At 37.5% G+C, this 23,201-nt stretch overlaps 1 protein-coding gene across 1 annotated transcript in view; it reads right to left on the bottom strand.

The window, feature by feature from the left end:
• Positions 1-14,253, bottom strand: part of LOC126754495 (protein prickle) — an 89,081-nt gene extending 74,828 nt beyond the window's left edge. The window contains exon 1 of the mRNA XM_050466512.1: positions 12,459-14,253. Coding sequence (XP_050322469.1) covers positions 12,459-13,774 — 1,316 coding nt within the window. The 5' untranslated portion in view covers positions 13,775-14,253. The remainder of the gene's footprint in view (positions 1-12,458) is intronic.
• Positions 14,254-23,201: the final 8,948 nt, after the last annotated feature.

Raw genomic sequence — 23,201 nt, 5'->3', positions numbered from 1 at the left:
CCAATGATTTTCGATAGTAGAAAAACTTTTGACAGCGGTCGACACTATTAATGATGACGAATGTCTTTCAGATATCGGATATCATTAAAAGAGTAGCGGAAGGTAAATATATATATATATCCTGTTATAATATTTGTACCGCGGCTAGTAAGCTCTCCTCGAGTTTCAACAAGCTAAAAGATGATTTAGGCTCAAGCGGAGTAAGCTATCTAACTAAAGTCGTCATCTTGTTGTTGACCACTCTTTAAATACCCGATGTATGGAAAGTCGGAAGCATGGTCTTGCTACTGCAACCTGGAAAGCTCGCCATCCAAGGAAGCCTTATCGTCCGATAACTCTCCTTTCCTCAGTAGTGAAACACCTGAGGCTTTGCTACCTCCAGCGTGCACTCACCACCTGAATCTAGCATACCATCAAGAATGCTTCCGTAAAGTACACAGCATCATCACAGCACTCACACAAGTCAAAAATCACCCTGTGAGGGGACAGTCCTCGTTGCGTTGAACTTGACAAAAGCCTTTGACATAGACAATCATACAACGCTTATTTAGTAGCGAAATCGAAAAATTTACGCTCCTTCCAGGGTTAAAGAGGTGGAGCATGCACTTTCAGTGCGGTAGGCAATTATCCCTACTGTTTCGAGGACAAAATTCTTAGTTAAGAAGATTTAAAACGGGACTTCCGCAGGGTGGTATTTTCTTGCCGTTACTTTTAAATTTCGAAATTCTCTTAATCACCAGAGAGAATTTCTATCACCTCACTCGCTGATTATATGATATCGACGTCAGTACATGGGGAAAGTAAAAATAAATGTTGTTGGTAACATACAATGCAAGCGGCCAGACAACGAAGCTTCAGACGTGCCAAAATACTGCACTTTGAATGACGTGAATAGCATACTTGGAGTCAAACATCCACCTATCGCAGAAGAAGAGCCCGAGCTGCCCCGATAATCTAGAATGATCCTATAGTAACATCTTTCTGGATACTGTAGCAGGCTAAACTCCTACCTATCCAGAATAGACCCCTATATACCAAATATATATTCAGCGTGTAAAGAATCCCCGCATGACTGCAACTACCGCTTTATATGCTTAGCGAACCGCACTCATCTTACACTCTTCTCTCTATGATCCGCCCCGTCGAAACGGCACGCATCTTGAGCCTACCGTTTGATGATATCGGTGACAACCAACCTGAACTTTACCACCAAGGCGTGGATTATATAACCGCTACAACAACAAGCGAATAGCTTCGGAACTATAGATAGTATGGATTTTCCCTGGCTATGCATAATACCTACCTTTATTAAGGCATGGTCAAAACCTTCGAAAAAATTTCTGCATATTGGTTGTTTACATAGGCAGACATTGCCTAATATCAATCACAAATTAAGGGACAAATTCAAAGTTTTATAAATTGTGAAAATAAATAACAATAAAATTGGTAAACCTTCTTTCGGAGAACAAAGTCCATTTTTCAAATACGTAACCCTTAATTTCTAAAAACAAATATTTTATTTCCCTTAAAAAACAAAAAAAGAAAAAAAAAATTTAAGTCATAAACGACCATCACGATCATACAAAAGTAAAGTATTTGACGATTGTAGCGAGAACATTTACGAGATCATTTATCAGTAGGTCGTAAATTTCTTGCGAAGTTCGCTTGTGGCCAGACAACGCGTGCACCTGGATGGAAGCTAATTATTAGTCAATACATGAAACTCATAAAACATGATTGTTTTTTGCGTCATTTCATCGGTTATAGATATAAGCGACTGCAAATGGTAGATAAAAATGGTTTACCTCAGAAGAATTGTGCAATAAATATGTATTGAGTATTTACTTGAATATTTCAATGCTAGCGCTTGACTGGTCAGCGATATAAAGCGGTTGGGAGAAATTTACTTTTGATTGTTTTTAGTGTTTTTGTTTGTTTTCTTTTTATTTCGGCGATCTTTAAAACATTTTCTTTTCTGCTATTATATAGTAAGTGCATGTAGTTTTATGTGAGGGAGTATCTTGTCGTAAAAACGATTCTTGGAAAATTATATTTTCTGTTGTACTTTTAATTAAAATCTAATTGTGAGAAATATTTTTCAATATTTTTTCCAATATTTTTAATGTTGTTTTTACTTATAACTTTATTTGGCTGCCAAGTACTATTGAGTTTGTCGCTTAAGTCTTTTGTTGGAATTTATATTTTTCGAAGATTATATTAAATTCTATTCATTTAGTTTGTTATTTAAATTTATATACATATATGTATGTATGTACATAGATATATGTATATACATTTTTTATGCATTTTATTTGTATAAAATTTATGTGCACAAAGTTTTTATACAATATACATACATAACTCCTATGAAATATTCTAAAATGAGGAAAGATTCAGCATTTCTAATGCCATTCTATTTATTTGCTATTTTGATCTTTTTATTAATTTTTTTTGTTTTGCATAAACTTTTCGCATATCCATTAGTCATGGAAAATGAAAGGTTGCCTTCACCACTAAGTAGACTATCTTTGAGCCGCCTATGCAGCAGCACAATCACAATTCAGTTTAGCCACAATGCCAAAGTAGTATAATTTCATATGCATTCAGTTCAATACTATCCACTTGTATCAACTACTCTAGCCTTATTTCGTCCTTATATGGCTGATATGCTATTGTTTGCAAGACTTTCAAATGCACGCATTTTGCATTAATTTAAATGACATTACGGCAGGGCGCTGGCGAGCATGCTGATAGTCTCAGTACGGTGCCTGATATAAATATGACACGAGAATGGTAATCGAAAATGAGTATGAAACAAGTTGAGAGTACTTGAAATGGTTAGCTAAGAGAAATGAGACTGGGTGAAGTTCGCATAGGCCTGAGTGCTTCATGCTATGATAACAAATTATTAACAATTTTTTTGAATATATGTATATATGCCATAAGCGCAAACATTTTGCTTAGAGGGTTAAATTTGTTTAAAGGTTTCAAAAATCGATTCTTTATATTAAATTCTACAAAACCTCTAGAAAATTGTCGCAAATTTTCAAATTCATCCGAGTAATCGTTTCGGAGTACAGTCTGAGAACTTGTGTGCTCCAGGCTAGCTAGGCTAAGTGCGCCGTCTTTAAACGCGTTTTCTCGAAACTGTGTTTTTGAAGTCAGTTGGCAAGATTTCTCTAGAACTACTGAACCTTGTTCATGAAATTTTACATCGCGCTTTGAGATTACAACTATTTTATAAAAAAAGTTGATAAATTTTCACTGAAATTTTAATTTTTTGTTAAAAATGTCTGCCAAAAGTCCAACTTTTCCTTCGTCCAAGTTCTAAGTTAAGGTTTTAGCTAAAACAATTATTTAAGGGAGTTACCCTGGCAACGTGGGCCGCACGTTTTTTCGAGGAGTCACCGGAAATTGCGTCGCAATGGCCAAGTTAAATATTTTTTTCCAAATATTTCAGAATTTCTTTGTTAATGGTGTATGTTTGTAACAATAAAAATTCTAATAAAATATTTAATTTTTTTATGATAAAAAAAATTAAAAAAAAAACTGTTTTCATCCGAGGAAGTCCATGTGAATTAAAAATTAATTCAGCACCTCTAAATTTTAGCTATGTTATGTAAATAATTTCTCTCACCACAAGCATCTTAGACCCACTACATACTTCACCCTATACTCTCTTGCAAAAATACCATACTATCGGGTGATTTTTTAAGAGCTTGATAACTTTTTTAAAAAAAAACGCATAAAATTTGCAAAATCTTATCGGTTCTTTATTTGAAACGTTAGATTGGTTCATGACATTTACTTTTTGAAGATAATTTCATTTAAATGTTGACCGCGGCTGCGTCTTAGGTGGTCCATTCGGAAAGTCCAATTTTGGGCAACTTTTTCGAGCATTTCGGCCGGAATATTTTATCGACAAATTTTGTTCAGCGATGAGGCTCATTTCTGGTTGAATGGCTACGTAAATAAGCAAATAAATTGCCGCATTTGGGGTGAAGAGCAACCAGAAGCCGTTCAAGAACTGCCCATGCATCCCGAAAAATGCACTGTTTGGTGTGGTTTGTACGCTGGTGGAATCATTGGACCGTATTTTTTCAAAGTTGCTGTTGGACGCAACGTTACGGTGAATGGCGATCGCTATCGTTCGATGCTAACAAACTTTTTGTTGCCAAAAATGGAAGAACTGAACTTGGTTGACATGTGGTTTCAACAAGATGGCGCTACATGCCACACAGCTCGCGATTCTATGGCCATTTTGAGGGAGTCGGAGAACAATTCATCTCAAGAAATGGACCCGTATTTGTTTAAGATCATGCGATTTAACGCCTTTAGACTATTTTTTGTGGGGCTACGTCAAGTCTAAAGTCTACAGAAATAAGCCAGCAACTATTCCAGCTTTGGAAGACAACATTTCCGAAGAAATTCGGGCTATTCCGGCCGAAATGCTCGAAAAAGTTGCCCAAAATTGGACTTTCCGAATGGACCACCTAAGACGCAGCCGCGGTCAACATTTAAATGAAATTATCTTCAAAAAGTAAATGTCATGAACCAATCTAACGTTTCAAATAAAGAACCGATGAGATTTTGCAAATTTTATGCGTTTTTTTTTAAAAAAAAGTTATCAAGATCTTAAAAAATCACCCGATATAATCAGAACATTCACCTCGAAAAGCTGCTGCTGTCATAGCTCAACGATTTACGTACAGAATTTACATTTTTACATTATGCAAAATCATGTGCGCAACCACGAATATCGAATAATGCAATTTAAGTTGGCGAAACCGCAAGCGAATGCCAGAAAGATGAGTTGATAGGTCATTTTAGCATATTTGCGCATTGAGCTCGAGCACAAAGCAAAGAGTAGAGCAAGCGATATGAGCAGTGTTGTGGTGAACACTATGCCAAAGGGAAGGTCAATATTTGTTATGGAAAAAGGATCGCATTTAAGGACTGAGGAGGAAGAGTGCAAAACTCTCAGAAAAAAGTAAGAAATGTAAAATATATAATTCTGAAAAAATATGTAATTCTAAAATAAAAGAAGAATGCAACCAAACCTCGTTTGAAAGTAAAAATACAAAAGCTGTTAATAAAATAAAGGCGCATGAGCTCACATTACTTGCCACAAAAGCGCAAGCAACATTCTGATTGAGTTGAGATTGTTGACACCCGGCGTGGTGTGTGCAACACCAGCAAGCTTTTGTAACATATTGTATATACCACTCTGTATGTTTGTGGTGTTGTACAGTGCTGCGCGGTATATAAGTAGTCTCTTAACTAAACATCATTTGAGGTGTAAATATTTTGTATTTTGCTTGTGTTATTTTACTTACTTTAATCAAGATTTATTTTTTAATATGCAGCAATAATTGAAACTTACCTAGAAAGAGAAAAACGAATAATGATTTTATTTCAAAAGAATTCGGGGAAAGATAAATATAGTTTAATGAGACAAACTGAATAAATAACACAACTAAATGAAATAAAAACTTTATAAACAACATTTATTATTAACTATTACTTCTAATATACCAAAATATATGTGCGGATACCTCTTTTGTGTTTAATACTAATTTAATACGTTATATTTTCTTTAATATACTCGTAAGGGTTCATAGATTTTTGAGATTAATTTTTGAAGACAATGTGAATCATAACGCCGTCTTTATTGCCCGCAATAAAATAGATTTTTCAACTTTTCCGAGTTTCGCTGGCTGCATATCGATAATTTCGATACGGTTTTTGGCTTCATGCAGGTCTTTAAAGTGACTTTTAAGAATGCCTGGTCAATAATCAATATTTTTATGTCACACCTTTTTGTTGATTTTTAGTAAAGTCTTCTTTGTTAGTTACTTTAACATAAAATACCTGATGCAATCGTTATTTTTTTATGTAAAGAGTCTGTTTAAGTGAAAATGAATTCAGTACTTGTATTTATATAATACAATATCTAATTAGAACACTTGGTGAATATTTTTTTATCGAATAATGCTGCTTACAATATGATAACTTTATTACTTCTGCAAGTATACTTTAGAGTGGTAATTACGAAATATAAAATATCACAAATTTTTTTCTATGTACCTATCAATTACATCCCGTATACTCTCAATTTCTGTCTTTCTGAGACTGCTAAGTATCCCATCCTGTTATATAGAAAGGAAAAAATTTATAAATATTACTCCACTTGTTGTATTCATCTACGTGGACAGGGATTACATCACCTCAGTCGCGCCCAGCAAGCTCTTGGAATTATTCAGATTACTGGACCTTTGTAACCATATGTTATATACATATATAGGAGAGGGCACAATATACCATTGGTCGTAGTGCAAAACCTCAATTATTTTATAACTTTCTTTCTATATTGCTAGTTAAAGTCTCTAGAGAACGATTGGTATTGAGAAGACGAAAATTAGAACTGAGGTTATACTGATAGCGGCGGAACACAATATAATGACCACAAAATGGCTGCGTGTCATATACCATAGTAATTAGTTTTGGCAACTTTTCTTTTTTTTAATTTCCAGATTCACCCCAAAGCTTTACTCTGAAGAGATGAACTTCAAATTATACATTAATTTTTTTGTTAACTTCAGGGATCTAAGGGTTGGTGATACATTCAGATTCAGATTTCATTTACTTTGCATTGATCTTGGTTGACTACAGAGTGAATATAACTTGAAATAAATTTGTACAGGTTTATATGCCAAACCATTTTGGTAATGGGGATCATAATCTCCTTCAGAAACTTAATAAAAATAAATATATATACGATAGTCAGTAGCAGAAAAATAAATTGGACGAGACGATAATTTTTCTAAGATTGTCGACTAGATTTACACCAACAAACGAAGACCGCAAGTAATATTGCTGCAATTCAGTTAGTTTTGAATTAAGACCTCTAACATTTTTATAATAAATACTCAGTGATTTATTATTAATCAGTTTTTTGTATCAATGGGTTTTGTTGGTATTTTAACAACAACTACAGTGGGCTTATCTCGTTTATGTTTGAATTCACGCACAAAGTCACCAGATGGCCAGAATGAGCTGACCAATGGAAAATTTTTAGCAGAGATGTCGATCGTAAAAGACGAAATACCCCTGTCGTATTTGAAGTTAAATTTTCGGATGTCAGTATCGTCCGCTTGCAATTTTGACGAGATATAACACTTTATGTCATCAACTGTAGTATCCGAAGCAAATCTTGAAATGAATATTAACGTTTTTCACGGTATTACAACTTAATTTTGAAAAGGTTTTCGGTTAACATTTTCTGTTAAAACTTTCACTGTGTTCCGATCATGTGATGACGAATGCTTGTCACCGTGAGGACAAGGGGAAGAAAGATTAATAAGGTCAATGTTAGCAGGGACATTCTTTTCAAAAAAGATGTGGTGGTCTCTTCATAAGACGGACGTTTACGTTTGGAGGAATACTTTGTATTATTTTTCCGTAAGCGTTTCAAGTTCACTGCCGATTTCCTTGAAATTATTGCGCGCCTGGCTAAAGACTTTAAATAGGTCAATTTCTGATGGACCAGCATTTAAGGGCGCCCTTACTATCAAAAATATAATCCAGAATCTTGCCTTTCAGTCCAGCATATTTAAGGTGGGCAAGCCCGTCATATAGTCAGCAAAAAACAGAACGTTCAAAATGCTATGCTTTAGTGATCCGATCTAAACAATTCCTTTGGAGATTGTGTCATTACCTTAGAAAATAATCCATACCGAATTACTTGAAGATATTTTTAAAAAAGTTTGTCATAAAGGAACTTGCTTTCATTGTTCTGTATTTATGGAAGCTATAAGCTGTAATGGTCCGATGTCAGCGGCTCTGACAAATGAGTGGTTTCTAGTCCTAGTCTCTCAGTTTTTGAAATATTAATGTGAAATTTTACACTTATTTTCTTCCCAAGAAACTACTCATTTGTCACAACCGCCGACATCGGACCACTCGCGTTTATATAGACTAATGCACAGTCAGTGGGGGATGGCTAAAACGACTCAGATCGTAGTGCTGATCATTTATATACGTATATTTTAGGATCTCCGATGTTCCCTTGGGGTGTTCGTGACAGACTTAATAAGTATAATATACAAACATGTGAACGCAATCACTTTAAGAAACGCGAGCAACGAAATTAATTTCCAAAAAACGTAAGAGCAATTAATGAAACTACTTTGGGCTTTATTGAAAAATTTCTATGACAATTTCTTAGGTGTCAGCGTCCACCATTAGTATTACCATAACTTTGCGCTTATTTTTCACAATAGTGTACGTAAGTATAAGTATTACCCAACTGCTCTCATATTTCGCCGCTCGGCGCTGCCTTCTGATGCCTGTCAATGGATAAAAGGGGCCAAATGAAGAAATAGTTTTGCGAAAATAAATAAGAAAAAATAAACCCCATAAAAAAACTACACTGAGGTGAACAGAAATGCATTTAAATCACTTAGCTGTCTGCAGCGGAAAAAAGTAGCGCGACCAGCAGGCAGACAAGCATCGCCAAAGTGTGCGAGCAGTTACGAAATCGAGTAACATGAGCTGCGCATGCGTAACAGTGTAAAGCGAAAAACAACAACACCGAACTGAAGAAATAAAAGCAACTATGTATAGGCTTTTGTGCGGCAGGATGTGGCCATTGCGGACTCACTCTGCTTGGCTGCGCACCAAAGCGCATGCGTAACAATTGCTGGCCAAGCGTTCGGTTATTGAGTTTCTTTTCCGTCAGCTTTGCTGCCTTTTTTAAAACGCGTACACATTGTAAACAAAGGCAGGTTTCAATTTCAAGTGAACCAACAAACACACACTCACACATGCTAATGCAGACATATGCGCTTGCGCAGTGAAATGCTGAAATGCGTGCATTATGTGTTGCGTTGGGCGCTCGTGTGGGCTTTGTCCATTCGGCCGCCGCTGTCTATTGTGCAGCCGCCTGTCTTGTTGGCTGTCCACTCGCTTTGTTGCCTGCTTGACTGCGCATCGTTTCGTTTTCCTTCGCTGTTTACTCGACACACACACACGCACACTTTTGCGGTTTCATTTTTGCAAGCGATACCCGTTGTGGCCCAACGACCCTGCGCGGCTGCGCAGTTCTCACCCAACTCATGTGTACATTGACCTTTGTTACCTCCAAGCTTCTACGGTAGGCGCGGTGCGGCGCCCTCAGCGGTGGCATGTTGCATGGCGGTGGCTGCTTCACCGAAGGCTAATCAATCATTATTTTGCTTTGTTCTGGTTTTTGTCTGAGTGCTCAAACTGTTGCCATTTTTTCATGGACTTTTTTTTGTTTCTGTTGTTGTTCTTTGCAGATACTCTTCATTGAAAAATGCGTTCTGGTGTTGCGCGATTTGCGGCTTTCAACACCTCACTTCTCATCTTCATTTGGTTAATTTAGCAATCGTGCTTGCCATTCAGCGGCTTGCGCTCGTCATTCACTCGAACCGTTCTGTTGGCCATTGATTGACCGATTGGTTGTACGTCGTGTTTGCTTGATTGTTTGCTCTATGTCGTTGCTTTTATTGTTTTTGCTTTATGTTGTGTTGAGTAATTTAAATTGACAATGCGTCGCGTGAAATTACTTCTGACAAATAAGTTCGCTTTTTGAAATTCATGAGATTGAGTTGGGAGGCTGTTCGCTCCTTTTTGTGATTTCATTTAATATTTGTTTGAAGTTTCTGATATGAAAAGAAAGATAAGAAGAGCAGCGATGACAAATTAAATTGTCAAGTTGTCATCGAAGCAAATTAAGATGTTGAAGAAATCAAGACTACTTATAATCAAGTTGTCGATATAGAAATACTTTAAAAATGCCTGTAAGATAAGTTGTTTATAAAAAAGCATTCAAAAGATTATACAAAGCGAATCAATAGACAATCAACGATTTCGAAAAATTAGGTACAAGCGAAAATAAACTCAAGTTTGTAGTTAACGAAAATTATTTCAAGAGGAAACTTCTTGGCAAAAAGTTAGAAGTTGATTGCGTTTTATGTTTCGGGATTTGGCAACTCTAGTATTGCAATATGGTAACTCACAACTTTATCGTAAAGTTTCGTCATTCTTGATGCCATACATACAAATAAGATTTAAACAAATCAGCACTATATGTCTATAGACACGAATAAATATTTTAAGTTACAGTATTATAATACATTATGGTATGTGAGGTAATATAATACATATACTAACTTAAAATATTCGTATCGACTAAAAACTGGAAATGGCCATTTCACAACCACACCACTGGAACAGCGCGGAACGGAAAATTATGAGTGGTACGCAACCATTTTTGCAAGTTGTCTTTCAAGAAATGAGGAAAACGAACCATCCAAAATGGAATACCGTCACCACGACAATTCGAGCTCAGACAAATCGATTAAAACCACTGCAAATGATTCGATTTGATCCACCGTATGGTCCTAACGTGGCACCAAATGACTTATTTTATCTCCATACGTCACTAATATACTAAAAGTCAACGTTTTTTGATACCTGAAGATGCCGTTGATGAGTTTAAATCGCATGTTTTGAAGATACCTCCTTCAGAGTGTCAAAAGTGTTTCGACAATTAGTTCAAACATATGCAAAAATGTATCGGTCTTAATAATAAATAAAATATTTTGTAAAACAATAAAGTATTGATTAATATTTGTTTTTGATCTGTAATAACGAATTATTAAAGGCTACTTTCCTAACTAAAATGGTAACATTAAATGGTTACATTTTATCTTCTTACTGATTTTTTTACTCTTGCCAAATGTTGCAGAGTATAATCGTGTTGTTCAGATAACAGTTTTTTTTTCAGTTGTATCACCTAATACTAATACAGTCAGATATAGGATTATATACATATACGTCTGTGCAAGCTAGAACTTGAATAAAAATTGAGGTATCTTAATGAAACTTCATACACATATTTCTCGGCTTCGTAAGATGGTTGGAATTACAGGCAGGTATCGGACCACTGCTATGCTCTCAACACGCCATTAACCGAAAAGCTTTTCAAAATGACAAGGAGCAGCTCTGGACAAAAAGTTTTGAAAAGTGGCCTCGTCCTCTAATTGGTAATGCAAATATCGCCTAAGTTATTCAAACTACAAAAACCAAATTCACTAAGGACGAATCCCTTCTTTCCCCTATTCTAGAATTAATATATAAAACTTCTTTTTCCAGTTGTCAGAAAAGTTTGTAGTTTCTTGACTTGATTTTAGTATTTATTTGGTCAAATGGGCAGGGAATCATCTACCATGAGCTGCTTTCTTACGACCAAACTCTTAATTCAAACCAGTACTGTTAACTATCTGAATGAGGCAATCGTTTAGAAGCGGCATTTTTGAGCGAAATTGTCTTCCAACACGATAAGTCTCGGCAATACACTAGCAACAATCTCCGAAATCTTTATGAGAGATCCTTAGGCATCTACCTTATAGACCGGATCTGTTACCAAGCGATTACTATCTATTCCAGTCCATGCTGGTGGCTTCATTCGAAGTTTGTAAAAATCGACTGTCATTGTTCTTGCCAATAAGATAGGAGTTTCAAAGAAAGTGGCATTATCAAAATAAAAATATATCGTCTAAAAAAACATTGCATATTTGAGCTAAATCACTAAATTATCGGACGATTCTAACTGTGCTAAATAAATAATTTAATTTAGTGAAAACAAAATGTGTTTCTTTTTACTAGACCTTGTATAAACCTCGTAGTTATGGGTCGTATATGGGATCAGCATATGTAATCAAAAATATACGCAAAGTGGGCGCGTTTTGAAAGAAGCTGAGTGTAACTTTTTCATAGACTACTAGAGTAATCACAAATTCTCAAAAAAAAAAAAACAACTGGTTGGGACAAATTAAAGGAATATCCACGTCTACTTTCAACTATCAAAATGATTTTTTCCAAAACAATTAAAGGTCTAACATATTAATCTAGATAGTAAGTGAAAAGATAGATATATTGGCATTATTTAATCAATGAGCATTTGTAATAAGAACAAAATAATTTAGTCATCAGCCCTGATCTTTCCCTTACTCCCAATCACTAAATATATTGATGACGGTCTCTTTTATTTTATTCTATAAAATATGTGAGATTACATTGTTTAGCAAAAAATGGAAGAAATATGATGACATATTCCTCTGGATTCTGAATATCTAAAATAAATATATCTGTTTCAGATACTGGCTACTATAAATCGTAATTTGTGTTTTTCAATTAAAAATTTATGAAAGATTCCTTCACCTTCCATATAATGTATAAACTGAACTGCACTGGCTGGTCAACTTCAAAGAATATTTCTGGCACCCGAAGGAATCCAGTAAGCCCGTTTTTCTGAGCGCAAGCTAGTTTGATATACAATTTTTAAATTTTCAGTACTATATATTTTTTAATAAGTTTTGCTACTTTCTGGAGAAGTTTTCAATAAAAATTTCTTAAGCTCTAAAACTTACTCATCACACTCCTCTCTTTTCAGATTCGCACCCAAATTCATGTCGCGCTCACAGGTGGCGCTCTTCTGCAGCGGCGCTGGATGTGGGGGCGACGCAGCATCACCATCCGCCTCAGTGAATGTGAAACTAATATCAGTAGGCACATCCTTGAACGGTTTCATACTGCGCGGCAAACTGCGATTGCGCATATTCAAATTCAAAAATTGTAAATCGCTCTCATTTAGCTGCAGTTCTGAAGAGCCACCATCGACGAGATCACCATGCATTAAACCACCGAGAGATTCGTATTTACTCTGCTTCTTCTTTTTAGGTGGCAGCGCGGGCTTTGGTTCCGCATCTGGCCCTTGTGGCATGAAGCCGTATTGCACGGGTGTTGAAGAAGCTGTAGACAGATGTTGACCGAAGTCTAACTGAGCGCCGTTATGCGCATCCAATGCGAGCTGCTCTTGTTCCAGATAGGTATTATAATATTGGGAAATATGTTCGGTGGTGTTGGGCGCATATTGCTTGCCGCGCACCAAATCACCCAAATGATCGGCGTCAATGCCGAAAAGGAACGGGTCATCCAGCACAGTGACTTTGGCATTACCTTTGGTAGCCTCGCTCTCGGGTTGGTCGGGTGAGTTTTGCGCCGCTTTATGCCGTGTCTTCGCCGACTTGTCACCACCCTTGCCGACGTGCACACGCAGCGAGCGTAGCAACTTTTTGCCGCGACTCGTTGTGTTGAAAAGCGCATTCGTGCCCGGCGACTCGGACGCACTGACATTCATGGTCTGATATTTGGAGGGAAAGAGTGGCACTGGTGGCGCTTGCTCGTCACCTTCTTTAGCCTTCTGCTTCTTCTTACGCTTCGCTGTCAGTTTGTTCAACTCCTGATTATGGTTTTTAACCATATCGGTGCTGTTGATCGCATCTGCCAATGTTGTAGCTGTAATTGATGTTGCTGTTGTTGCTAGTATTTCGCTAGCATCTGCGTCGTCTAATTGCGTTTCGATAAAATCGCCAGCCACCGTATCATAGTCAGCGGTCTGCATGCTGCCACTGCAGCCGCTGTCCTTGCCACTGTGCGTCTCATTTTCGTTGTCATTATCGTTGTCGTTGCCGCTGCTGTTGTCTGGTGGAAAGCCGGTGGCTGTTAGCGTGCCGCCAGTGGAGAGCGCCAGCCGTTGCGCAGCCGCTTTGCTGTAAACTTGACGATAGTACTTCTGCTGGTCGCCATATAAGAAGCAGACGCGCCACCATTGTTTGCACGCCAGCAAATTGGCGGTGCGCGGCACCACCGGCACCGGTTCAATTGATGATGACATGTTCTCCATGTTGCTGGTGCCTGCGCTATTAGAGCCTTCAGTGTGTATGTGTGTGTGTGTGTAGGTACTTGTAAAAGTTGTTATTGCTGATTTTTATTGCTGTTGTTGCTTGTTGCTATAGTAATTTGGTTGTGTTGCAAGTATATCAGCAATTACTGTTGCAGTTTTTGTTATATTTCAAGACTTTTTTGTGTGCTGCTACCTTTGTTCTAGTTGTTATTGTGTTTTAAAGCTTCGTTATTTTTATTTTTTATTTTCTCTTCATTTCAAAACAAGCAGAAATATGGTACTCTTCTCTTCTTGTATTGGCTTTGTGTCTTTGCTTTTATTTTGTACTTTTTTAGGTCTCTGTTATTGTTGTTGTTGTGTTGTCTGCTTTGTTTTTGGTATAATTATTTCGTTATAGTTGTGCGCCTTTGTTCTGCTGCTCCTGTTTATAGACACCGCTGGTCCATTCCTTGGTTTTTTTTTTAACCCTTTTCGGCAAGTTGCACCTAAATAAATTATGTTTTGGTTAAAATTTATATGTGAAATTTTCTGTTGACCGCGATTTGTTGTCACATTTTCTTTTTTGCTCTTACCAAAACGTTTGCTTCACTTGTTGTTGCGCGGTTACATTTTAATAAAGTTTGTTTATGTGTACTAAATATTTTTGTCAAAAAATTTACATTTTTTCATGCTTAAATAAAAAAATGTTATCCCTAAAAGCTGAATTAAAGACAATTTTAGAATTTCTAATTCGAAATACCTGATTTAAAAATGATATTTATTTTTTAATCTCAAAACAAACAAATACCATTGCCTCGAGGTTTAGGTCTGTCAGCCTATCCTCGTTTCTAGAAATCCAAGAAATGTTAAGGGATCAGCATGCCTACAGAAAATTCAGTTCGGTGGGCACTGCTAAGCGCTCGATAGTATGATGCCTGTAGGGAGATCTTATATATAAAGACTATGTGGTGGGTAACTTTCTTAGAGGCCAGAGGCGATTAATGGTGGCTCTTGTTAAGTTTGAGTTGGAAGCAAGTTTAAAAAAAATATCATTTATACTCTCCTTTGCGACGGAAGGATTATGACATCCGGCAAAATTGCTCCTGGTGGTAAACGATGCATTGAAGAAACTTGAAGAACTAGACGGCCAGATGGTTTGCTACACTGTAGCTCTTCTAGTTCATAAACACCATCTAATCTAAATCACTGCATCGCGGAACATTTTCCTGGCGTTTCTTTCTCTGTTGTGTACTTTTGATGGAGTTGAACGCGGTGCGGAGCAATACTCCAGAGTTGGATAAGAGGTATAGTGAGCTTTTTCATGGAGGGATTGGTGTTAAGAGCGAGAACTCGCCATCAACTCTAATTTCAAGCTATCAGACTTTTGTAGCGTCTTTAAAGTGGAGCTAGTGTAAATGTACTGCTCAAAAGCGGAAGATATGTTGAAATGCCTAGCAACTGTGCAGCAGATGAATTAGCCAGAGCAGGGACCCCACAATTAGACTCCGCTTCTGGCTTCTTGAATATACTTAATCGACAAACATGCTTCAGATAAAGCTGTGTCTCGATACAAACCTTAACTTGCTCAACTAGCGGGTAAGCGTAGCATGAATGGTATATGGGCGGCACATGCCGACTACTCAAATTCAAAAGGAATATATGTATAATACCTCTGGTGGGAGTGCTAATAGGTCACTGCCTAAGTGGCAGGCACGCCGGTAAATTGGAATACTATACAATGACTATTATAGAAGTTGTCAGAAGGTAGAAGAAGAAGAAACAATAGAGCATATTTTATGTGAGTGCAAGGCTTTGTATAGAAAAAGAATCGCAACTATGGGTCGAGAGTATCTTGAAAATATTTCAGAGTTTTCACAAACATATTTTTGTATTGATAAACGTCATCGGAAACACATGGTTGTTCAGAGAGGACAAAATAGAGGAAGGAGATTTTTGTCCCAGTGGTTTCAGAATCGGCATTCTAAAATCTTAAATGCGTCAACAGACATGCTCTTATCTACCAACGCTAAACTATTTTTGAAATAAATTTTGATTTTTTGACATATGAATTATTAAAAACTTAATATAAGGATGTGCTCAAAGCCTGGTTCAACTAAATTTTGAAATATATTGAGACCAACCTAGTTACATAAAGAGTTGTATAATATCTTTAATATCGGCTTTTAGAGAACTAATCTACTCAGACTTAGCAATCTTTCTTTAGAGGCGGATTTATTTCCTTCAGATAACGGTAAATAATTATCGTGCTTACTGTTAAGTTTTTAACACTGTTATTTACTTAGCTGAAAAACAAACTCCAACCAAATGATATACTCCAGTGTATCAATTAAAATAGCTAGCACGTGGTCCAATATACATCTGTATACATATGTGTATACCTGTATAAATGTGTATAAAACAACAAATATCTAAGCTAACATTCTTGTAGAAGGAAAACAAAATTAGCTTTTCACATATATCATATTATATATGCATAGCCGTAGTGGCAACACTGGTCAATAACGTGCATTTTGTGGCTAAACTAAATCTACAAGCCGGTGCTTCCGTATTTACAATGTTGCAACTGCGCACTGCTTAGCTGTGGCAAGCATTTACTCAGCACGTCAGTCAAACAGTCAGGCCATCAGTCAGTCAGCGTGGCAGACAGTTAGTGACTGCTGACTGCCTACTGCCTGTGTTCCATTATTATTAGGTTGCCCTCTTTTGCTTGGCATAAATTGCAGCTGTGGCACAACTAGCGCACTAACAGCAAGTTGCCACACAATGCTAGCTAATCTCATGCTCTTCACTATTTACGGTTTTTACTATTTTTATTTTAAATTTTCGCAATCTACTCTATTTGTCTTCACTTTTCGCCACTCAGCTTACTTTTTAGATGCGTCACGCAGTGCTGCGAGTGTTGCAAGTGTGTAGCATGCATGCGCATGCGCAAAAACAGCTATGACTCCGCACTTGCGCGTAATAACAATAACAACGTTCGCAGTAAGTGCAATTACCCATAGCACGTTCTTTTTTGATTATTTTCTTCTCTTTTATTATTAGCAACTTACAACTTGCCACTTCGCTCATTACAATGCCATTGACAGGCGTTCATAGCAGGCGAGTGAATGTGCCTGCCATCGGGTGTGTGTGGTGCCAGCATAGGCAATCGACCGGTGGCCAAGCACTATCTCCTATCAATTGATCGCGCAATGATGTGCCATCATAGGCCGCATGGCAGTTGCTTGCCGCTCGCTGCCTGCCGTCAACAACATCAAACATTGGTTTTTCTTGCTATTCGTGCATTGTCTGTTATCGCATATTGAATTTTTGTTTTGATTGTGTACACGTATAAAAGTTAGTTCTATGGAAAATTGTGTAAGAAAACCCAAGTCGAAGTCGAAATCTGAAAGGCCATTCGCGGTTATTACCTCGCCATTTGGCCGAGAGTGTGCTTAACATTGGCCATCAATTAAAATTTATAGACTATTAGCTATTTTAGCCATTAACAGCACATTTGCGGTTAGGTGGCCATTAAAATCGTTATTCGTTATTCGCTTTAATCTGGAAATATGACTCCGGGTGAGAGCTCATTGAAAAAAGCCAAAAATACTCAATACTAAAATGATAAGTGCAACCGAATGGTTTTTGAATGGGTTTCGTTGAAATTCCTAGGTATTGAAAATAATGGCAAAGATATCTTTTTGTATATTAGCGTAGTATGTTTAAGATTTTAAATTATTAGTCGCCTTATTGCATACCAAAATTTAATATGCGAATAGTAGCCTCTATCTAATATCGACTGTGAGTAGTAGTCTAAATTGAGTTTGTACTATTTTTGTAGGTTTAACTTTCTTTCTTAACCTTAATCTTTATTTTGCTATTATTTTGTTGACCTTCTTATAACCAACTAAGTTTAAAGATCTTATGAGACTCAATTCGCTTTTCGTGGAGTAGTCATTTTATTTGCAGGAACAGAGAAACGTCACAGGGAAGTTGATTCTATCCAATACGGTGGCTGACTGCAAAAATGAGATTTAATTCCATGTAGAAGTCCGTCTTTCGGTGTCCTTGAACACATTATAATTTATTGGAGGTTTACATAGCCACCTAAAGTATATTTTGCCTTCGCCTCTATCATACGCACTCGCAAGGCCAAACATTTTGAGGAGCTCTATGAACTTGCTGGGTGCTATTGAGATGATGTGATGCTTATCCAGATATTTCAGATTGTACAATAGTGAATCAAGTGCTCTGGAGTTTCCGGAAGTAGCAGCAGAGCGCGCAAGTTTATCATCCAACGATTTCAAACCGATAAGCTATTCAGCCGTTCTGTGCACTTCTGCACCTCGAGTGATTCACATTCATAGGCTGAGTTCGCTTGAGTATCGCTAAATATGAAAATAAGTTGATTACAATTGTTTCGCTGGATATTTATTTCTGATTTATATCAAAGATCTCTGCTTGATATACGCTCGGAAAACATCCCGTGGGTATGGAGAGTTTAGTGCGTGACTAACGCAAACTTGTACCACGAAAGCTGTCAGATTGATTAAACAACTGATTTAGAATGTTGGATTCACCACTGTATAGCTTTTGACGAATGAAAACAGCTACTTATATATTCACTATCTTCATTAAAATCACTTTACATTCAAACTTCAGTAGTATTATATTTTTATACCATGGACAAGGTATATTGAATCTGCTAAGAAGTTTGTAACAACCAGAAGAAATTGTTGGAGAGCCTATAATATAAAGATATAAATGATCAACATGACGAGCAGAGTCGACATAGCCATATCCATCTCTATTTTGTCCATCTGTATAACTGCAAACCAGTGCCTCCGAGTTTGATCTGAAATTTTGGACACTTCTGTTCCTTTCTAAGAAAATGCTTATTTGTCGGAAGCGCCGATATCGAAACGGAATAGTATATTGCTGTGATACTAACAGAGCGATGGGAATGAATTGCTTATATGGATAACATTTTCTTTTGAAGAAATATTTTCACAAAACTGAACATGGCAACAAATAAATCTCCGAAGAAATTGTTCAGACTCTTGTGAGATTTTTGTTTTTTACTTGTTAAGGGTATTACAGCTTCGATGGAGCTTTAAGAACAATTCCAACGGCGGCTCTTGAACTGGTACTACTTATGACCTCTACGCTGAAAACTGTGTAGTAAAATTGGCAGGACGCCTACTGATTGCATGAGAATTTACATATAGAACCTTCGGGAATAGTTCGGTGGGTAATGGCGATTTTACCGACTACAAGACTCCACTTTTCAACTGAGGAAGAAGGTTTAAAGTAAATAGAGAAAGAGATGGCTGACGTAAAGGTATATTAGCTACGCGAAACACTCTAAACATGGTGCGGGAATATACTGCCCAGAGTAAGGCATAAGGCAACCTTTTAAGTTGCCGGACAACTGTAGTATATTTCAAGCTGAGATCTCTGCTATTCCGAAAGCCATGGAGCTGGCCTCTAATGCACTTGCAGGCACTTCCAGAAACAACATCTATGTAGACTGCCAAGTATCAATGAAGACAGTAACAGTAAAAGAGTAGATCGGAAGTACACAAAATACCTATTGGCACTCGGTAGAAGACACTGCAGGGACATGATGGGAATACTAACTGGTCACTGTCTGGGGGCGACACACGCTTTCAGAATGGGGCTATAGATCGAGAAGACTGCAGGAAAGGTCTAGACCACCAGGGAAACAATGGAACATCTCTTGTACACTTGTCCCGTATAGGCAAGACTATGCTGTAAGCATCCCCACAGTATGATACTCCTTTTGGACTAAGCAAGTGAACTCCATCTGGTATTGCAAAGGACTAAATTGGTCTATGCGTGGCTTATTGGCCTACCAGATTAACCTAACCTTATCTAACCTGTAGCTTCGATACAACTTGTTGTCGAATCTTGTTCTTCTAAACATGCGTAAGTACTTATAGCTTCAGCTGAGTTTCATAAAAGTATATGCTTTTTTACTTTACATTAAAAAAAATATTTTTTATTAAAATCAAATTTAAATTTATGTTGTTAAAGCGTGAAAAAATGGCAGAAGCTATGTCAGTTTCACCAAACAATTTTCTAGCGTGATAGTTTTTCACTAAAACAATGCTAAAAACAATTAAAATTCAATTGGAATTAGGAAAATTTGAAATGCTTGGCTAAGCAGTAAGCCAAGTGCGAAAAATATGTGCATGCTTATGAAAATAAAATAATTAGTTTTCAGCATTTGAAGCATTTTTTTGTTGCACATTTTCCTAATGTGGCATAACTCCACGTAGCGTGGCATAAAAACCGCTAATTTCCAACGAAACCACAAATATTTTGCAAAGCCAACGCGTGAAAAGCAGCAAAACGCTTTTCTCCACACTTTTTGGGTGTGTATGTGTTTGAGTTTATGTTTGTATGTGTTGCATTGTGTGTATGTCTGTTGATCGCTGTGTGAGTAAGCTGAATTTAATGTGAAAATGCTTCGAGCAACTCATACATTTGCCAGCATAGCACATTGCAAAGTGCGCGTGCAAATTTCAGAAAACGACAACAACAACAATAGCCACAGTAACGGCAGCCAAACATTTATGCCAAGTTAATAATTTTGTAAGCAACGCCAAATAACAAAACGTAGCTGCACGCATTCACCACTAAGCCACTGTGTAGAAGCTTATATATGTTTGTATGTTTTTGGATATACATATGTACTTTGCTTGCGGATAACAATCGGTGGCTATGTTGAATGGCGGTGACTTAGCGCAGCGCTGGCAAACTATGTATTTACAAACAACATAACACCGCACAAAGCGTTGTTGGCGAAATGCAAGCGCGGTTACTCATATACGGATTTATTTATGTATGTGTGTGCATCTATTTTATGTTGCATGTACATATGTACCTACATATCTAAGTGTTGCACATAAATATGTGACAATCACCACACAGTCTTGGCGGCTGCTACTGCTGAGTAGATTCATATCAATTTATGTATACATATGTTCACACATACACAGTTATAAGCATACCGCGCAACTACCACACGCCATAATGTTCAACTCGAAAGCACCAAAATGCAGTGATGATGCCCTTGTCTCTGGTAATAATGTCTTCATCAAAACACTTTAGTGGCATGGTTGTGCTTCGCAAACTCTTTATACAAACATAGCCACACAGACATATATGTATTTTTATATATATACATATGTATAAATAGTATGTATATACAAGCATCTGCTATTGCTTTTGCCAAACAATCGGCTTTTGCTGCATTCTATGACCAGACAGCAGTTGCTTGCCACTAAATTGTATTTTGCGTCAAGGCGTTGCCCCAGCAATTAGTTGGATTTGTTGTTGCACCACTTGAAGCAATCGGTATTGTTGTGTTGCTTGCAGATTCTTTTGCTGTTTATAAGCGTTAGCGTTGTAATGATATATTTTTTCCTCACAACTCTATGTCAAAATAATGAATCAGCAAAAATGCTGAAGCTTCTGGCAGAAATTTGAGTATAGATCTTAAGCTGACGCAGAAATGTGCAAGTAATTGCAATTGAAATGTGGTTTCCACCTATAAAAAGAATTATTTTTGAAAACAAAAAGTACACCAAAGGATTATATTGGCACATTGTGGTGGCATTCAACTGTGGTTTGTTCAGAACGTCAACTATATTTTCGGATTAGAATTTTTTTATTTAGAAATTGAGTAATTTATTAGGCACACACAATTTTAGTGCTATTGGAAATTATTTATCAATCAGTGGAAAAGATTTATCAATCAATTTCCTACCAATCGCTTAAACTCAAAATTTTTGAACTGATCACAGTCGTATATGGTGAGCATACTCTAAGCAAAAAGATTATTGGCTGTAAACATTTTTCTTCAAAATCGAAAATATGCTCCAATAAGCCAAATGCTGAAAGAACTGCTGAGGAAGTTAAGAAAACAGTATTGAACAAGCAAGAAAGCGCTAAGTTCGTTTGGAACAGAATATTTTATACACTTACAACTTGTTAGGAACAAGGCGGGAAAATGACTTCAGGTTCTGGTGAAACTACGAACTTTTCCAAACGAATTCAGCAATATTGTTCGACGAAATCGTAAAAGTATTACTATCAAATTAGGCATCTTATTAACCTTTGTACTGTATAAATATTATAAGTCACTGATTCACTTAGTTTGATTAACTATTTGAATGCCTGAATCTGAGTAAGATGAGACATACGATATCTTCTTCTTTACTGGCATAGACACCACTTACGCGATTATAGCCGAGTTAACAACAGCGCGCCAGTCGTTTCTTTTTTCGCTACGTGGCGCCAATTGGATATTCCAAGCGAAGCCAGGTCCTTCTCCACCTGGTCCTTCCACCGGAGTGGAGGTCTTCCTCTTCCTCTGCTTCCCCCGTCGGGTACTGCGTCGAATACTTTCAGAGCTGGAGTGTTTTCGTCCATCCGGACATGACCTAGCCAGCATAGCCGCTGTCTTTTAATTCACTGTCGTCGTATATCTCATACAGCTCATCATTCCATCGAATGCGATATTCGCCGTGGCCAAAGCGCAAAGGACCATAAATCTTTCGCAGAATTTTTCTCTCGAAAACTCGTAACGTCGACTCGTCGGTTGCTGTCATCGCCCAAGCCTCTGCACCATATAGCAGGACGGGAATTATGAGCGACTTATAGAGTTTGGTTTTTGTCCCTCGAGAGAGGACTTTGCTTCTCAATTGCCTACTTAGTCCGAAGTAGCACCTGTTGGCAAGAGATATTCTGCGTTGGATTTCCAGGCTGACATTGTTGGTGCTGTTTATGCTGGTTCCCAAATATACGAAACTATCTACAACTTCAAAGTTATGACTGTCAACAGTGACGTGAGAGCCAGGTCACGAGTGCGACGACTGTTTGTTTGATGACAGGAGATATTTCGTCTTGCCCTTGTTCACTGCCACGCCTATTTGTTTTGCTTCCTTGTCCAGTCTGGAGAAAGCAGAACTAACGGCGCAGGTGTTGAGGCCGATAATATCAATAACAGAACAGAGGCAGCTGCGAATCTTGGTTGCAACAAGAGTGTGGTCCGAGTCGATGTTAGGACTTCGGAGCGTACGCACGTCTAGAACACTGGACACGTGTCTTCCGTATATCACAACATGATCGATCTGGTTGGTGGCATTTCGATCCGGAGACAGCTAGGTAGCTTAATAAATTTTTCTATGCTGGAATCTAGTACTACATATAACCATACTCCGGGCCCCGGCGAAGTCGATCAGCCTCAACTCATTTGGGGATGTTTCCTCGTGGAGGCTGAATTTACCGACCGTTGTGCCAAAGATACTTTCTTTGCCTACCCTGACGTTTAAGTCACTAAGCACCATTTCGAAATCATGGCGGGGCAGCTCTCATAGGTGCGCTCCAAGCGCTCATAGAAGGCATCTTTAGTCAC

Source organism: Bactrocera neohumeralis, chromosome 4, assembly GCF_024586455.1.
Source record: "Bactrocera neohumeralis isolate Rockhampton chromosome 4, APGP_CSIRO_Bneo_wtdbg2-racon-allhic-juicebox.fasta_v2, whole genome shotgun sequence".
Lineage (NCBI taxonomy): Eukaryota > Metazoa > Arthropoda > Insecta > Diptera > Tephritidae > Bactrocera > Bactrocera neohumeralis.
Note: the sequence above shows the minus strand (reverse complement) of the source record. Positions and strands in the feature narration are given on the sequence as shown.